The sequence below is a fragment of the Bombus impatiens genome, unplaced genomic scaffold (assembly GCF_000188095.3).
Source record: "Bombus impatiens unplaced genomic scaffold, BIMP_2.2 scf_0155, whole genome shotgun sequence".
NCBI classification, from domain to species: Eukaryota; Metazoa; Arthropoda; class Insecta; order Hymenoptera; family Apidae; genus Bombus; species Bombus impatiens.
In genome coordinates this window covers 1,191,437-1,209,374 of record NT_176574.1, presented here as the reverse complement: position 1 = coordinate 1,209,374, position 17,938 = coordinate 1,191,437, and the positions used below count along the sequence as shown (strand labels likewise).

Here is a 17,938-nt window from a genome sequence, read left to right as displayed (position 1 = left end):
CGCGAGAGCGCGGAAAATTTAAAGACCAGACTTAATTATAACTCGAACTTGGCCAGAAGTCCAGTCTCTCTAGTCGGTTCGTCCGCGTTCCGTGTTCATCGCTTTCCATTTTCTTCTGTCGTGATCAACGCTTCTATGCAACCTAATCGACGGGTATACATCGGGTAGCATCGGTAAACTGTTTGCCATTTTATAAATACACCATCGTATCTAGACGTTTTAGTCGATTTTTGATAACTAAATGAGAATCTAAAAATGTAGAAGTGTCCTGAGAATTCATATAATATACGAAACCATAGAAATTTCTCAGTATTCGTTATAATATTTGATGGGTGAAATAAATCATTATTTACGTATATCCCCACTTCTCTGCTTATATTCACAAAAACATGAAATTGCATAAGGACAAATTGCAATTGCAAGATACGCGAATATTGCTGAAATATATAAAGTAATGGCCGAAATACAATTATAGATTAAATTATTTATTTAAAAACTTACTAAAGTTAAAATTAGATGTGGTTCGTTTTGTTTTATACCGATGCTAAAATAGTAAAAACTAGGCAAATATTGAGATACTTGATACGAGTTCCCATTTCGAGTCGTTCATGTGATACGTTTATTACGTTTAAGAGCGTAAGAGCACAGAAAATTGAAAGATGAGGCTTAATTGTATCGTTTGATTCTCGCTAGTTTATTCGTTCTGATCATCGTTTTTCTTATTTACTGACTCCTTGAAACTAGAATAGATTCTTTCGTGACGGTACAATACATTTGATCGCGTTACACGTAGATTGGAATGTGGAACTTTAGATTAACCCGTGAATGCACAATTTATACGGTCAATTTCACGATATATACATATATATTCATATATATATTCCTGATTCTCCAGCGACTACTCTGAGTCATTGATGATATGGTTAACTCATCGCGTACAATCGTAGAATAATTGCTTACCACACAACACCTGCGATCTTTACATATTCAAATTCGAATCTATGCGTAAACGGTTTGATAAATAAATCATGAGAGGATGAGTGATGGGGAATCTTTAAATATAAGTACAAATTGTACATTTATTACCGATATAAATCCATTTCGTTCGATAAAGAGAAATACGAATTAAAAATTATGAACATTAAGAAAGAACATTCAAAAAGCGCTTTATTTTTACGGTATAAGATATATTTTCCGGAATGATCAACTGATCTTTTTCGATTGTGCAGTGCAATCATGTGTTTCCACATTTGTTATGTAGATACGGTAGTGCTTGGTTTGGTATGCATTCCTACAATGTTCGTACATGTATATGTACGGACCCAGATTCCCTGCAGCATACGTGATTATTATCAAATAGGACGTGAAATGCATGTGGCTTCGAGGAAAAAGGAGATTTGATCTGTGCATTCAATTAGTAATTGATTTACGATTCGTTTCGATAGATCAGTCAGGAATAATTTTGAAAACTAGAAAATTTTCATCTACGTATATAACTATATTTTAACAACGATCCTGATCATTATGGTTGTGTGTTATGAAAATACAAAATTTTTTACCAGTAAAAGTAGAAAAATAACATTTTTGTAGCGTTACTGTTCAGGAGAATAAGTCGTGTAAATGATAGTATTCTAATAAAGTATAACCATTTTATTTTTTTTTATATCTTGTGTTTTTAATCGCGCTCTTGAATTGAATCGCTTGGGTGAGGATGTATTACATACATACATAAAATTCAGATGAATTTAAAGCGGGATACAATGAAATGAATTCTTTTCTGTATCGAATCCTCCAGGTAAGAACGTACGTTTTATGCAAAACTACGCATAATATTTCGATTAAATTAAAATACGTCATATTCCGGTAAGTTCCATTCAGTTTTGCAACTATTCATTGAATGTATCACGTTTGCACTCTGAGGTAATTGACTTCCCGTGCACGCGATCTTTTTCATTAATAGACAATGTTTGTAATTACGTATTATTCATTCTCTTTCGTCCTTTGTGCAACACATACGAAAAGAATTGTAACTATCGCTTTCAAACGTCATTTTTCTCATAATTTTGTTTTCTTGTAAACAAAATGTAATTCATCGCTCATATTAATAATATCATTCATAAACATTAAAGTTAATGTCTAAAGCGAAGTATATACATTTTTTATTCGTTATAAATAAAGATGTACCAAAAATTCATAATTTTGATAAGAAGATGTAATCTACGAATCTATAAAGATCTTCAATTCCCTAAAATCCTAAGAATCTTTAACATCTACAAAAGATAGATAATGTATAGATCTTCGCATTGAACGGGTATATCAGAACGTGTTCTTACAAATTTCATGAATTTTAAACATTCCCCTGTTGTTTTCAACGATCAAAGAAAGTTAGAAATCAGAACTCAATGATGGTTTGAGGGCCATGACAGACATCAGAGATACCAGAACGATTTCGAGTAACGCGAGATTGCGTGGCGTTGCTACTTTCGCTGCTGGCGCCTTATTTGCGTAGGTGCGTTTAGGTGAAACAGACATACATATAGAGGAGTGTACAATATACAGCACGACATAGAAGCTAGCCGCGACTTCATTCCTCACGGCCCGGCGCGCCGCGAATCGATAAACGGCGACCATCACGCAACACATAAACCCATCCTCGCTAACCACCCCGACCTCTACGACCGGCTGCACCATTCCCCGGATCGTACGGCATCTGTACGCTACACATCGTGTTATCGTTAAAGTAGACAGAGCTTTCGGTACATCGGCACTTTCAATAATGACGTAACGTCTTCTCTCCATCCTTTTCATTCATTTACTGATCTCGTTTCTCTTTCATATCTTTTCGCATCTTTCTTCTTTCCGTACTCTAATTTTCAATTCTAAACCGATGAAATCGATGAATTTTAGGATAATAGAAATCTTTAATTGTGATAAATACCGATTTTGATACATCCAACTTGAACGATGATATAGCATTTCCACTCTTCTTCCTACCCTACAATTCACTCGCTAATCTCGTTTCTTCGCACTCGTATGCAATCAATTGGATGCTTCACCTATCTTTTTAGGTGTTCTTTTTCTTTTTACGTGTGTCGATAACCATAGAATCAGCCTGAAAACAAGAGGCTTATGTATCTTTGTACGATTTCGATGACCTTTTTTAATAGAAAATTGAAAATAACTTGTGAAGTACTTACATTATAAAACAATCGTTTCAAAATTCTTTAAGCTAAAAAAAAATTATTTGTGTCATACATTGCTTTCTAGCGGAAAAGAATGAACTTAAAAATTTGGAAGAACAGCTATACAAAACGGGGAGAACGTGACAGATTTACTAAAGAAGAAAGCAAGTATCTGAGTATCCGGAAACGAGGTTATTCTAGATCGTATGCAATAGCGGCGAATGCGAATCATTATCATTTGCATTCATAATATGTAGTTGCAAGGTACTTAAACATAATCGCTACTTTCAGTAATATACAATGCATACGCGTGTATCTTATTAGGGATATAATAGCTAAAACAGATAAAAACGATTATCCACTATATATAGATCTTAAATTGATAGAATGTACAAAACATACTCTTTAACCTTAATTTTGTTACAATATACAAGCTCAAAACTGTACATTGAAAATATGCAATTATATAAAATCTGTAAAACAAATAATTCCGCGTACTTCACTGTTCTGTTAGATTTATCTGTTTATTTACTTTATAATGTGGGAGTATATAATGTACATACCTATACTTACACACATTACACACATGTGAAGCATACACGCTAAACACATACCTGCATACGTGGTTCAAGTCCGATCGTGCAATGTCTTCGCAATGTACGTTCATCATTATTTAATGAACAAATTATATTTGCAATTCGTATATATTTAATCTTTTTAACAAATATACGAATTATTTTCGAATGAAATAAATGATAAATTACATACAAGCGCAATCCATTATATTAAAAAACTGGAAAAAACACTTTATCATGTTGAAAAAGATACACTTTTACGAAAGAAGATCGAATAGCATTCTGTAACGAGCAAAAATCGTCGAAAGTTTGGCGCGAAAATGAAGTGCGCATGTAAGAAAAGTGGCGGACTAGGTGGAGCTAGCAGCGCAGTGAAAACAGAAACCCAAACCGGTCATGGAGGCTAGTTAACGACTGTGCGCCGCGCTTGTGAATAGTAATTTCACCAGGATATTGTGATATTTATACGGACGACAGAAAATCGACAGAAATATCGCCGGTTTAGACGAAAATGGGTGCATACCTGTCAGAACCGATTACGAAAAAAGTATCGAGCGACGAAGCAGGCAAGAATGTCGCATTCGGCGCGAGTTCCATGCAAGGCTGGCGAATTAGTCAAGAGGTAAGCTAAAACCCTCGAGCGGCCAGTGCACCGTTACCCAGTTTCGTTTCGGTCAGAGAACGGTTTGCCGGTTCACCGTTTCACTAGAGTATTACGACATTCATCCTGATCTATCGCAAACGTAATCCATCTATGTGTCGAAGCGCGAAATTCAGTCTATTCGATTCGAGAACGACAAATACTGCGTTGATAGTAACAAGAGTGCTTCGGCGTTTCGCTTGTGAACAAAACAGTACTGTTGCAAAATTAAGAATATTCATTGTCATGGTTCGAAGCCACTTCCGAAATGAAAGTTTTCACAGCCTATGAACGCTTCACGTGTTTCAGATTAATCTAATTAACTTGTTATTGTTTTTAATATAAATATCAATAACAGTACAATCTGTTTTTTAATTTAGAAATAGGTAAATAATATCATTGTTAAACTCACTGTGCCCAGAATAATATTTGTTATCCATGTTAGAATAACTTTCTAATAGTAACCTTATTTATTAATTAAAATATTAATTTTATATGTACATATGATAATTCACATGAATCTTTTTAAAAAATTTCCAATTAGTATATATATAAAATATACATTTGGATAAAAAATATAATTATTTGCTTATAGGATGCACATAACTGTTGCATAGATTTTGATGAAAATGTTTCATTATTTGCTGTATATGATGGTCATGGTGGTCATGAAGTAGCAACATACTGTGCACGTAATTTACCAGATTTTATTAAACAAACTGATGCGTACAAGAAAGGAGACATTAGGCAAGCTTTACTTGATGCCTTTCTGGGCTTTGATGCCACACTTGAAAAACCTGAAGTAGTTAGTATCCTTAAAGAACTTGCAGGGACATCTACCTCAGATAAGAAAAAAGATGAGTTGAATGAATCTGGTGCGTTTCTTTTTGTATTCAAACTATATTTTTATATAAATTACATTTTCATAAGTTAAGCTAATAATTATTATATTTCATAATTATTAGTTTGTTCCACCTATTTCTTTGTACAAAAATATGTTTAATAAAGTTGTCTTCATACATTACATTGCACATAGATGAAGAAGAAAATGTTAATAATCTATGTATGGAGGCAACAATGCCATTGGAAGAAGTAATGGCAAAATATCAATCAGAAATGAATCCTAATGTAAAAAATCTAAAAAACGAAAAATGCAGTAAAAGAGTATGTTCTGCGAGCCCTTATTTACGTGGTCGAAGAGGTAAAGAAAAAGCAAGCTCTTCGTCATCTGGCGCCGGGTGTTCATCATCTTCGTCATCTTGGAATACAAATGAAACCGACGTGAGTAGTTCCAGCCAACCATGTGGGTCGACTTTATCTAATATAACGAAGAGAAATGAATCTGAATGTCCTGGAAACAATGAAGCTGAACAAGTTCTTGATTCAACTACAAGTAATGGAAATGCACATGTCTCTGCACCAGTAGGATCAACAGCAGATGTGGAGGCAACAAAAAGTGCAGATATGCCTGATAGCTCTGAAGATGTAAACAAAAAAGTTACAAGTCCTGATAAAATTACATGTACAGAAGAATTAAATGCAAATGAAGTAGAATTAAATGGTGCAGAATCAAAGCGAATTGAAGATGCTGATAGCAGTAAGGGTGGGGGTGATAATGTATCAAGCAGTTCATGTACTCCAGTAGAGAATGGAGATGCAGGACAGCAAGAACGTATAACTAGTACTGGTAGAAGAAGAATTCAACCTATCACTCTATATCATACTCTTTTAAAGAAAGACAATGAAGATTCTGAGGATGATGATGACGATGAAAATGATGAAACATTTGATGGTGTCCCAGAAAGGTAAACAACTTAAATGGATTAACATAATACGATATAAAATTATCCATATATTTTTTCCATTACGCTCCTATTATACAGTTTTAGCGATGAAGATGATATAGAAGATATTGACGAAGATGAAAGCGAGGAAGATGAAGACGAAGACGAAGACGAAGATGAGGATGGAGATGCCAATATCGACGATGACGATGACGATGATGATGATAGTGAAAGTCTTATGATGGATACAGAAGAGGTATGATGACTTTTTTATGAAATATATCCCACTACTTGCGCTATAATATACATATAATTATGTTAAAATAAACACGAATTATTAATTTATACAGCCAGGATATGATAGTGGATGCACAGCAGTAGTTGCAGTTTTAAAAGGGAATGAATTATATGTAGCAAATGCTGGAGATTCCCGTTGTGTATTATGCAGAGATGGTCAGGCTATAGAGCTTAGTCTAGATCACAAACCTGAAGATGAACCGGAAATGGAACGTATAGTAAAAGCTGGTGGAAAAGTGACAGCTGATGGTAGAGTAAATGGTGGCCTTAATTTATCAAGGGCACTTGGGGACCATGCTTATAAACAAAATGTAAACTTATCACCGCAAGAGCAAATGATCTCTGCACTTCCTGATGTGAGGCATATCACAATTGAACCAGAAAAAGATGAGTTTATGGTGCTTGCGTGTGATGGTATCTGGAATTTTATGTCGAGTCAAGATGTTGTACAATTTATTCGTACTCGTTTGACACAAAATTACGAAAAATTATCAAAAATATGTGAAGAGGTACAAAATATACTTGATCACTTCTTTACTTATCATTGCTCAAAATGTATATTATTTATTAATAAATAATGTTTCATTGTAGTTATTTGACCACTGTCTAGCACCTGATACTTGTGGAGATGGTACAGGATGCGACAATATGACGGCTGTAATAGTGCGATTTAAGTCGTCGACTGATGCTGTAACGAATAGCACTGTTGCTGAAGTATGTACTGCTAAAAGATCGCTATCGCCATCTAAACCGACAGAAGAAAATAATGATTGTATTGTGCAGGAAGATATGATGAATTCTTGTAAACGTCTTAAGACCGAAGCAACTATGTGAGAAATGTGTTAAATGCTATGAACTGTTGCAATCTCTGGAAACAGATGAGTGAATGTGAATTTATGTAAAATTATGTAATTCTATAAAACTGTGAATTTTGAACAGATACTCAATGGTAATCGATACCAGTTACTTCAAATATCATGTAAAGTATGTTAGTACTGGCTATTGGTGGCAGACTGATCAATTGGAGCATATGAGGATGATACTTTACTGCTAATATTTCGACACTTTAGTGCTTAATCTGATACAAATAGACAGTGTTCTTTTTCATTTAAATTAAAAACAATTGATTTTCAAAACTGTTTCACTACATCTGTTATTACTGGACAGTGTACTATACGGTCTAACATTTTGATAATGTCATGTACAAAATATATAAGACAGTTATACAAACATAATTCTGTACAATTAACGATATAATAAATATTTCACTTTATAAGTACTTTCTATGGTAATGATAAGGTAGATGATAAGTATAAATAAAATCACTCTAAAATCATTTACTAAGTCAAAGCCTTGTAAGATTTTACAAATAATATAAGGTACCATAATGATTAGAGTAACAATAAATTTCTCAAGTTAAAAATTTTTTTATTGACTCAATATTTTGTGTATCTTAACTGTTTTATATCCTTATTGATCAAAATTCAATTATACATCATCTCATTTGCTCCATTAACATGAAATACGGAATATACTCTTTGAGTTTTTAGATAACATCCATAGTAGATATGTAATTGTACATATTTATAAATTTAGACTATAGGATTTATATTTGTAATTTAACGTGATACCATTTCTTATTTTTACGAAATAAAGTTTATTTTTGAATCCCTGAGTATAGTGGTTGAATGGATGGGTGTGCGAGTAGTCTTAAAATGTGTAAACTGTATTGCATAATAACGCCAATTGCGTACTACGCATTGCTAATTTGTGATCTTGTACTAAAAATATTGTTAAAAGAATAATAGTTATGTTATGGAATACTATCTACTTAAACTGTTTAACATATTTTTTAAATATCTGACAGTATCATACATTCTGTAAGTTTGTGACAACATGAAAACAATATTTCTAAAAGAAACAATAAAATTATAGATTAAATTTAAACATACAAACACTTTCAAAATTAATAATATATGTATTGGAAACAAACTAATTTATCACAAGAAACATGTAAAAAGTGAGGATGAAAAAAATATTTAAATTATTTATATCTTTTTAAGAAATACATACTTTATTTTAATGCCAATTATTGTATCTACATTATGTGCTTACAAGCGTTTTTCATCTTATATGATTAATTAAATTCTTTTTCTGTGTAGTTACAATACATAAGTAAGAAACATTTTTAACGACTAAACTTTAAAATAGAAACCCAACTTCATAAATTTTTTTTTATCTTACAGCTATGGTTTCATTATATCACTATTTCACCATAACGTGAACATACAATACGGACAACGATTGTCTATTCACAAAACATACAAAGTTTATATTCGATAAAATAATATAGATGTTAGATAAATAATTAATATAAATTGATCACCTGCGATGTCTTTAAGATTGCTTCAAGTTTTGTATTGTTATTCATCTTTTGCAACTGCTCACATATAATTGCGGCTATTAATAGGCAGTAATTATATAACAGCATTGTTTACAATTATAACGAAAAAGCAATCATAATTTTTACGGAAAACAACAAATAATACCATTATCAAAATGATTAGTAGTATATGAATATTAGAGACAGTATGTAGAATGATTCAGAACTGATGTGCCTTTCTGATTCAGGGGTTGGAAACCTTCAGAATATGTGTGTATATTTGATGCCGTCTTATTAAGAAGGGTTTAAACCCCGACACCGTCTTAACTGCAAACTTCGTCATGAACTTATGTATAAATATCTTGTTTCATAATATATGTCACTCTAATTATGTTTAATAGTTTTTATTTATTCTCCTTATTTTGATCAACTTTTGACGCAAAAAAGTACAGACATACGTTCATAATGTACTTAATTGAATTCAGTGTATCAATTCTAATTATAAATTCAACTCTTTAATTCACCGTTAATTGTTCAATAGTTTCTAACTGTTCCATTTCGATCTTTTTTAGGGAATCGTGTTGTATACGAAGTCTCTCAAGTTCCATAGATTTTTCTATAATCTGTGCCTGTAATTTAATATATAAATGTTATTTCTAAATTGCTTAATAAATTAAAATTTATTAAATATACATTTACGTTCGCCAACTTCATAAATTTTACATACTCATATATAAAGTTAACGTTTATTTTATTTTAGAAGTTGATTATTTTCGATAAATAATTGTTATACAATAAATTATTTTAATTTTTAAATAACCTGAATTTGTTGTTTTTGAGCATCCCTTTCTTTCGCAACAGAACGGAGTAAATTCCGAGTTCCAATAGTTTTCATCTTCTCTTTTTCCACCTCATTTGCCAACTGATCTATTATTTGTATAAATTCATCGGAATTCATTTGAAATTCGGTAATTTCTGAGGAATAAAGAACAGTATCGAGTCAAAAAAGAGAACACATGTATAAAATAAGTATTTAAAAAATCATATTACAAATTGTTTCGTGGTACAATTATAGGTACAAAAGATATATTTTATATAAAAATTTAGAACATATTATTCTAAATATATGTATCATACATACAATTTAATTATTTTTAGTATTATATATTATTAAGTTTAAACATAAGTTATTATAATTATATTCAGTAAGATAAGCTTTGAAAATGAATTGCTTATATGTATTCGTATGATAACGATGAAAAAATAAACAACTTCTATATATATATATATAACTTAATTTAATAGCTAATGATATACATCAAATTTCAAATTATTATAGTAGCGGTGCTTTTAAAATACTGATCAGAAGCATCCAAAGGCGGTAATACAGATGGCAGTAATTACTATAGGGAAACATGTAGTACAAGCATTTGTTTTGCACAGAGAGTATATTTAACAATCGCTGGATGTACAAAAAATAAGAAATAACGCGGTAAGTTAACTGAAAAACCTTGTAAAATATCTTGTTTGTTTAAATCGTGTATGTCAAAAGTGTACGTGTATACACATTATTTTGCATGAATTGTGATAATTTCGGTAAAACTCACTCGAAACAAAATTTTGACATTCTTCTTTAAGTTTATTCGTCTGATTTGCAACTTCTGGTTCTAATACACGAATTTTGCTTAAATCATCAATATAAATTCCATACTTTGCTAAAGGGTCAGCCATTTTCTTAAATAAACAAACGATCGACTCTTAGGTAGCTGCGCCTGCGCGTATCCAGAACTAGTCTTCGTTTCTTCATACTAGTCACTCGCCAAAATGGGAATACGATAGGGTATATTTTTTGCCGAGTCGTAAGACACGAAAGAGTAGTGAATCGTGTTTTATTTAATAAGATTTTAATATATAAGATGAGACTAATAAATGCCACATAAAACATCTTTGTGCTGGTTACTGTTTATCGATGCGTTGACACTCAAGAGACGCAACGCTTTGTTCTTTCTCTGTTATATATTTTACATTTAATATTTAGAAATCGATATATTTTTTCATCAATTTATTTATTAACGTTGATACTTGACGGTCTGATATATTATCATTATCATCCGTTATGTCCGGAAACCACAAAGCAGGAATTAAATATCCTTCGGAATATGTTAAGCTCAATATCGGCGGTTCTCTACATTACACTACTTTAGGGACACTCCAAAAACATGACACTATGTTACGTGCTATGTTCAGTGGCCGCATGGAAATTCTTACAGATCCCGAAGGTGACATTTTACAATATTGTTAAAATTTAATATGATAATGAATTATACTCTGCACGTTTTATTCTTTTGCAATATCAATTGAAATTCCACGACTTAATAAAAATTCATGTTTGAAATCTTCTAATATGGAATCATATTTTCATATATAAAAATCTCATTTAATACCTTTTTTTTTAGAAATGCAATCATTGTCTTTCATTTACTTAAAACCTATAAATATAATTTACAGGGTGGATACTAATAGACAGGTGCGGGAAACATTTTGGAACAATCTTGAATTTTTTAAGGGACGGTTCAGTTCCATTACCAGAAAGCACTAAAGAAATGGCAGAATTACTTGCAGAAGCAAAATATTATTGCATTAGCGAATTAGCTAAATCTTGTGAACAAGCGCTTCTTCGAAAGGAGAGGGAAGCAGAACCTATTTGTAGAATTCCACTTATTACTTCTCAAAAAGAAGAACAATTATTAATTAGCAGTACTACTAAACCAGTAGTAAAGTTGCTTGTTAATAGGCACAATAACAAATATTCATATACAAGGTGATAATACCTGCTTCCTAGAAATTGCAGTATGCAATGAAACAAAGAATGAATAAATATAAAAAGCCTTGTCTTTACAGTACATCAGATGACAATCTCTTAAAAAACATAGAATTATTCGACAAAATGTCCCTTAGATTTGGTCGTAGAGTACTATTTATTAAAGATGTAATTGGCTCCAGTGAAATTTGCTGTTGGACATTTTATGGTCATGGTCGCAAAGTTGCAGAAGTTTGTTGCCATTCAATTGTCTATACAACTGACAAAAAACACACAAAGGTAATCTCAAATGTATATGTAATAGATTTAATTGTATATATCCTATGCGATTATGAATATAATATGTAATATGATACGTAATGTAAAGTAACATGCCAGACTTTAATGTAGAAGAAACAATAAATATTTAATTTATAATACATAGGTTGAGTTTCCAGAGGCCAGAATTTATGAAGAAACATTAAATATTTTGTTATATGAACATCGAAATGGTCCTGACCAAGAGTTAATGCAAGCAACGTCATCGCGCGGTGCAGTCAGTGGTGCACCACCTTGTACGTCAGATGAAGAAGAGGGTGAGCGTTCAGGCTTGGCTCGCCTTCGCTCCAACAAACAAAACACCAACTGACCCAACCTTACCCCCTTTGCCCCTCCTAATCCAGCAACCCTTAACGTCGTTCGAGTCCTCGCTCTTAAAACGCGAGCCAATTCGAAGTAAGATGTGTGAAAACGAAAACTAAGCAAAATTTTTATATACATGCATACATATATAGACATCTACGCATGTACACTTATATATATATGTATGTATTCTCTCATACAAAATTGAACGATCAATATGTTTAAACTTGATTATTAGTTGTACCACTAAGTTTACAGTCTTACATTTTCTTATAATCGATATTTATACATCCTAATTATTTCACATATCTGGGATCATTTATAGAACAGAATGACAAATTCGTCTTAGATTTATTTATACTTTTATTATATCGTAAGATGTAGAAATATGTGAAAATGTGATATGAATACGTTTTCGTATTTCTTATTTTCAGATCATAAATTTTTAAAAGAACATAAATACGAGTACTGTTTATGTGCCAAATATTCATGTTAGAAGCGAAACAAGAATAAGTCGAAGTTGCCATTCTGTGATCAATGGAATTATTTACTCTTATACTCTATAACAACTTTTAAGCAGTTATTTAGAGTACTAAATTATATAATAAAGTTGCACAACATAGGATTGCATTGTTACCTGTTATAAGTATTATTATTACTATATAATTATATTATTACTTTATGGTTATTACAATTATATTATGATGATGATGATTATTATTATTATCATAGCTATAAACTCGACATGTTTATATTTTTTTTTTACAGAACAAAATTCTATGTGTCAATAAATTAATAAAATAAAAAATGTGCTTATATATACTTGCATTTTTCAACTTAAGTTCTACTAAACTGCTTAAAGGATGGTGCGGAGTGAACACTGCCAGTAAAATAATTTTAATGGAGTATATAAATTAGCCTGGTATAGTTTAAAAATGAATTCAAATTATAATTGGTTCTTCGATCTTAGAGTTACAAATGTTGGTCCTTTACTATGAACAAGACAAAAACTTTTATAAGCACGTAAGCTTTGTGTTAATTTTTATATATCATTCCAAAATGTGGTACATTTTTCTCATATTAATGCTTTTACTTTGCTTACACGCTTTCACTTATAAAAGCAAATGTATTATGATTCAATGAATACTGCAAATTAATATCACATATTCTTTTTAACATGGTGCAAACTCCTACATTTAATGAAGGGACCATATGTATTCCTATCTCGTACCTACAATTATTTTGCTGTAGGAAAATATATAAAAATCATTCATTAGTCCTTGAATTATTAAATTCTTGGATCGAAATCTCATTTTATTCTCCCGAATACAAGACGATATACCTAATATATTACAGTAATATAAATATAACAAAATTTTGCAACAAAAAACAGTTTAAGTTCCTATAATTTTATGTAAGAAAAATACCGGTATTATAGCTAGCGAATGTGGTTCATATCTCGTATTTATTATAAATCTCTATAGTTAATAAAATTATGTAACATGTAAATTAAGGTAAATGCAATATATATTATATTAATCAAAACATTATTGCTGCTTGAATTTTTCAACCTCACAGTAGAGCACATTTAATGGCCTTCTTTGGCAGGTAAAACAGACACGAGCTATAACATTTCTTCAAATTACATATTCTTATATATAAAATGAATAGAATTAATTATTCTTAAAAATAAATTAAAAATTGTACTGATTATTTATCTTTTCTTTCAGGAAACTAGTACGTCCCATCAAAATACATAGGGTAGCCATGGTCTGCTTATTAAATCTGCGAAATTCTTAATTTAGCCACATTGTATAAACCAGCACCGTTTATTAGTTAAAATATATAAAAAGCTTTGTGTGTGTCTTGTATCCGGGTGAATTGATTACCTATTAAAATTTTCAACATACATAAGCATATACATGGTTATATAATTCAATTTATTTGAAATTTAAAAATTCATCTAAATACCGCTCAAATAAGAAAATACTTTCTTATTCGCACTCCTTGTCTGGGGTTCACATTTACTTATACTTTTAAATTTACATATTGAGAATGTATACACAATTTCACAGATGAGTTTGCAAACTTGCCAAAATGTATTAACAGTAAAATATTAAATAGTAACATCATAAAAGGAACAATATTAAATTCTATCTACTAGATGTATAAATACCCCTAGTATAAGTACATGCACATGTAAATACTATTATTGTTACAAAAGACTAGAAATGATATTATATTTGATAATATTTTGTGAAAAATAGATTAAACTATAACTTTTTTATAGGTTTAAGTTTATATGACATTAAGTATAATAATATTCATGTTTCAATAAATTATTCGTGCATCCTCTTATATGTGTGTGTGTGTGTACACACATATTCTATATACAGTTAACTATGGAAGTCTTCACACATACCATTAAATGCTACAAAATTTCATTACGAAATTAGTGCCAAATTGAAATATATTATTATATAACGATATATGTATTTTGTTTAAATGAAAATTACACTTTTATTAGATGCACTTGAAAAGATTTGTGTAGGCCAACTGTATGTGAATAAATGAAAATATGTTAGTCATAGAAAAGATGATAATATTTAACATTATGTTAATGGAATGCTATACATGTGAAAATCAGAATTTTTAATAAAATTAATATTATTGTATAAATGTAATAACAGATATACACATTAAAATCATCTTCTGATCAATGATATTTTATTATTATAAATTGTATTTATCTTTCTATTTTTATCATATCATGAATATTATTTTAGTATATAGACTGGTTCAACTAAACGGGATTAACTAAATATCCGCCTTGTTTACTGTTATAACTTCTTAGGACAAAGTTACAGTATTCCAAGAACGACATGTGAAGGTGTTAATAATTTCTTTTTATAATCATTTCTTTTATGTGATTTCAAGATTATCAGTTTTTTTTTTTTAATAGAATGTCATATATATTTTTCGATATCCTTGTAGAGTCCAAAAAAAGAACTTCAATAACCATACCGTCCCCATTATTTAATTTTAAGATATTTGGGAGTAAAGTGTGTGACAAAATTAGCGACAAAATTAAAAAATCGAATTTTTCCGCTAGGCAAAATTTGTTAACTTTTGAGGGCTCAAATGAAAGTTTAGAACGTAAGGAATTAATTAAAATTAGTTTTATCTAATTGTTCTTCCTGATTTCTTAATTATGTTATAAGAAAGAACAAATTTCCTCTCTGTTATGTTATAAGCAAGTTTAAAAAATCATCCAATTAACCAAGAAACACTATAACCACCTAACAGTGAAATGATGGAACTAATCTCTTTATGATAAAATTAAAAACTGAAATTTCTCGCCTCTCTATGAGGCGAATTCTTGAACTATTCAGGAATTAAATCAAAGCTTTAACATTCCAGAAATCCTTTCTGTGTAATATTATTCTGATTTCCTATGTAATTAATTATATGCAATTAGTGCAAAGTATCCTATTTTAGATATGGTGGCCCCACCTGACGAGGCGAAGCAGTAGTACTAATAAGAAGCAAAATTTTTATTTAATAGATGGCACCACCATATCTAAAATACGGCGCCACAGTTTTGTTTCATATTGTTTGTTGACACGTTGAGGAGTACAGATTCGTAACAAAATGGGTAAAACGAAAGATATAAGTTCGGATGAAGAAAGGACTTTAGGTACGATTTTCGATGTGTTAAAAAATTAACATTTAGTTTACGTAGAGACGGAAACATTTATTATATTTTTCGTTTTATAAATTTCATTATTCATCTTTAGGTTAAGTATGTTAGAGATTTAATATCAGCATTAAAGGATTTCAATGACGCTTTACAAGAATCTGTTTCGTGGAAAATTTAATACTTTTTATATGCATTTGTATTTACTTGTAATGATCTTTCAATATTTATCTTATATATTGTTTTTCTTTTAGAAACTAACGAAGTATCTCCACAAAAGAGACATAAAAAGCATAAACATAAAAAGCACAAAAAAAGGAAAGTTACTCACAATGATAATGATGGCTTTAACAATGTTGCTACAGAAACAGAAAAAAAGAAGATGTTTCGAGTTAAAATAAAAAAAGATGATGAAAAAGGGTGAGTAAAGTAAAAAGGAGCAATAGATTAGATATTATGTCATTTTATAAATAATAGAGATATATTTATTTTATTATTTTTTGTAGTTTAGAGAAACCTCGTGAGAAAATACAAAAAACATCTAATCTTAGCATCGCAGGTGCAAGCACTGTGTTATCACCAAAAGCTGCAACAAAGAAAAAGGTTCCAAAAAATAGTAAAGGTAAAGATAGTGGCACTAGTAGTGAAGAAGAACGATGGCTCGATGCAATTGAGTCCGGAAAACTTGAAGAAGTAAGTAATTGTAACTAGTGTTTATAATATTGATTTCTTTATGAATAAGTTTTATTTATTATACATTAAATATATGTATTATTCTAGGTGGATGATGAGCTAAAAAAGATTAAACCAAAGGATCCAAAATTAATGACAGCACGTCAAAGAGCTATGTTTGAAAGAAAGACTGATACGGAACCAAATCCAGCTGTTGAACAACTTATGTCTTTACCAACTGGATACAAAGAAAAGGTTATGACAGCTGAAGCTATACAAAAAGCTGCTCTTAAATCCTTGAAAAGGAAACAACTTGCTGATGAGAAAAGAGAAAAAGATAAAGTATGTAATAATAACGAAAAATAAATATAATTACTATAAAATAGTATACTGGATTCTCTGTAAATAGTATTCAAAATTATACTTTTATTCCCATAGAAAAAGACAATGGAAAGATTACTGAAAAAGCAAGAATCTAAAGCTTCTAAAGTTATTGGTAAAGGAAAACCTTGTAGAAGGCAAGTTCCCTTGGTTACATACCGTTTAACGCTTGAAGGAAGTTCAATATCTTTACCTCCTGGAGAAGATTTTCCATTACAGCCTACAGAGGAGTAAGTCAAAATGATAGATAGTTTGAGAAATTTAATTGAAATTTTTATAAAATCAAATTATATTATTTTGTTGTATTTTTCTTTTTCAGAAAGGAACCACCCATACAAACTCTTTGTGGTGTAAATCAATGTAAAAAGCCCAAAAAGTATTCATGCTCAAAAACGGGTGTACCATTATGCAGTTTAGAATGTTATAAAACTAATTTAGCTCTATCTGTATAATTAATTAATATTTGAACTTGTCTGTGTTAGTGTATATACATCACATTACATTTTTTAATATACATCATTATTGAATAGTTTTACAAAGAAGGTAAATATAGATAGTGTAAAATACTAGATATATATTATATTTAAAAGAAATTAGAATTTTAATTGAAACAATACGGTTTTAAATTCAATTGTTAATATTACGACTAATTTGTAAATATTTTGTACATATCATTAAGTAACTTTCATTGTAGTATTTCGAATATGAGCATTTAGAAAATGAGTTTATGTACATGATTGGAATATGTAAAACAGAAAAAAAATATATGTAATAAATATTTATTACCTGTTTTTGAAAACAGGTAACGATATATTCATTAAGTTACCATCAAAATTTAGTAATATACCTCCCGTTAGTATTATATTTTCTTCCGGAAAATATTCG

General features: G+C 30.4%; 4 protein-coding genes and 1 long non-coding RNA gene across 7 annotated transcripts; 3 read left to right on the top strand and 2 right to left on the bottom strand.

Moving 5' to 3' along the window:
- Window positions 1-1,632: 1,632 nt before the first annotated feature.
- Window positions 1,633-4,029, bottom strand: LOC117151371. The gene is made up of 2 exons (XR_004461242.1): window positions 3,198-4,029; window positions 1,633-3,112 (listed from the first exon to the last, which is right to left on the bottom strand). It is a non-coding gene; the product is annotated as an uncharacterized LOC117151371 (long non-coding RNA).
- A 99-nt stretch (window positions 4,030-4,128) lies between these two features.
- Window positions 4,129-9,252, top strand: LOC100744126 (probable protein phosphatase CG10417). Its single transcript, XM_012382634.3, has 6 exons — window positions 4,129-4,379; window positions 4,993-5,272; window positions 5,434-6,202; window positions 6,281-6,437; window positions 6,532-6,987; window positions 7,070-9,252. The coding sequence occupies exons 1-6, from the start codon at window positions 4,269-4,271 to the stop codon at window positions 7,310-7,312; spliced, it is 2,016 nt and encodes a 671-aa protein (XP_012238057.1). The 5' UTR covers window positions 4,129-4,268; the 3' UTR covers window positions 7,313-9,252.
- Window positions 9,250-10,645, bottom strand: LOC100744360 (intraflagellar transport protein 20 homolog). The gene is made up of 3 exons (XM_012382635.2): window positions 10,469-10,645; window positions 9,682-9,836; window positions 9,250-9,490 (listed from the first exon to the last, which is right to left on the bottom strand). Exons 1-3 carry the CDS (start codon window positions 10,590-10,592, stop codon window positions 9,377-9,379), a joined length of 393 nt encoding a protein of 130 aa, XP_012238058.1. The 5' UTR covers window positions 10,593-10,645; the 3' UTR covers window positions 9,250-9,376.
- Window positions 10,646-10,847: 202 nt separating this feature from the next.
- Window positions 10,848-14,569, top strand: LOC100744245 (BTB/POZ domain-containing adapter for CUL3-mediated RhoA degradation protein 3). 2 transcript variants are annotated; one of them, XM_024365875.2, is made up of 5 exons: window positions 10,848-11,140; window positions 11,370-11,682; window positions 11,763-11,961; window positions 12,107-12,257; window positions 14,034-14,569. In XM_024365875.2, the coding sequence occupies exons 1-5, from the start codon at window positions 10,978-10,980 to the stop codon at window positions 14,039-14,041; spliced, it is 834 nt and encodes a 277-aa protein (XP_024221643.1). In that variant the 5' UTR covers window positions 10,848-10,977; the 3' UTR covers window positions 14,042-14,569. The 2 variants fall into 2 exon arrangements, with proteins under 2 accessions (XP_024221643.1, XP_003487521.1); XM_003487473.3 differs by having other exon boundaries at window positions 12,107-14,569.
- A 1,293-nt stretch (window positions 14,570-15,862) lies between these two features.
- On the top strand, window positions 15,863-17,874 carry LOC100743892 (INO80 complex subunit B). Of its 2 annotated transcripts, none has more exons than XM_033319526.1 (6): window positions 15,863-16,000; window positions 16,255-16,420; window positions 16,552-16,693; window positions 16,781-17,014; window positions 17,111-17,283; window positions 17,373-17,874. In XM_033319526.1, the coding sequence occupies exons 1-6, from the start codon at window positions 15,955-15,957 to the stop codon at window positions 17,503-17,505; spliced, it is 894 nt and encodes a 297-aa protein (XP_033175417.1). In that variant the 5' UTR covers window positions 15,863-15,954; the 3' UTR covers window positions 17,506-17,874. The 2 variants fall into 2 exon arrangements, with proteins under 2 accessions (XP_033175417.1, XP_003487518.1); XM_003487470.4 differs by having other exon boundaries at window positions 16,507-16,693.
- Window positions 17,875-17,938: the final 64 nt, after the last annotated feature.

Bases quoted from the DNA above. Each gene is read 5' to 3' on its own strand.
- LOC100744126 (XM_012382634.3), top strand. From the start codon at position 4,269: ATGGGTGCATACCTGTCAGAACCGATTACGAAAAAAGTATCGAGCGAC. The intron at 4,380-4,992 runs GTAAGCTAAAAC...ATTTGCTTATAG, and splicing joins GCTGGCGAATTAGTCAAGAG to GATGCACATAACTGTTGCAT. The intron at 6,438-6,531 runs GTATGATGACTT...TAATTTATACAG, and splicing joins TTATGATGGATACAGAAGAG to CCAGGATATGATAGTGGATG.
- LOC100744360 (XM_012382635.2), bottom strand. From the start codon at position 10,592: ATGGCTGACCCTTTAGCAAAGTATGGAATTTATATTGATGATTTAAGC. The intron at 9,837-10,468 runs GTGAGTTTTACC...TTTATTCCTCAG, and splicing joins ATGTCAAAATTTTGTTTCGA to AAATTACCGAATTTCAAATG. The intron at 9,491-9,681 runs GTTATTTAAAAA...ATTAAATTACAG, and splicing joins CTCAAAAACAACAAATTCAG to GCACAGATTATAGAAAAATC.
- LOC100744245 (XM_003487473.3), top strand. From the start codon at position 10,978: ATGTCCGGAAACCACAAAGCAGGAATTAAATATCCTTCGGAATATGTT. The intron at 11,683-11,762 runs GTGATAATACCT...TTGTCTTTACAG, and splicing joins AACAAATATTCATATACAAG to TACATCAGATGACAATCTCT. The intron at 11,962-12,106 runs GTAATCTCAAAT...TATAATACATAG, and splicing joins CTGACAAAAAACACACAAAG to GTTGAGTTTCCAGAGGCCAG.
- LOC100743892 (XM_003487470.4), top strand. From the start codon at position 15,955: ATGGGTAAAACGAAAGATATAAGTTCGGATGAAGAAAGGACTTTAG. The intron at 16,694-16,780 runs GTAAGTAATTGT...GTATTATTCTAG, and splicing joins AGTCCGGAAAACTTGAAGAA to GTGGATGATGAGCTAAAAAA. The intron at 17,284-17,372 runs GTAAGTCAAAAT...TTTCTTTTTCAG, and splicing joins CCATTACAGCCTACAGAGGA to AAAGGAACCACCCATACAAA.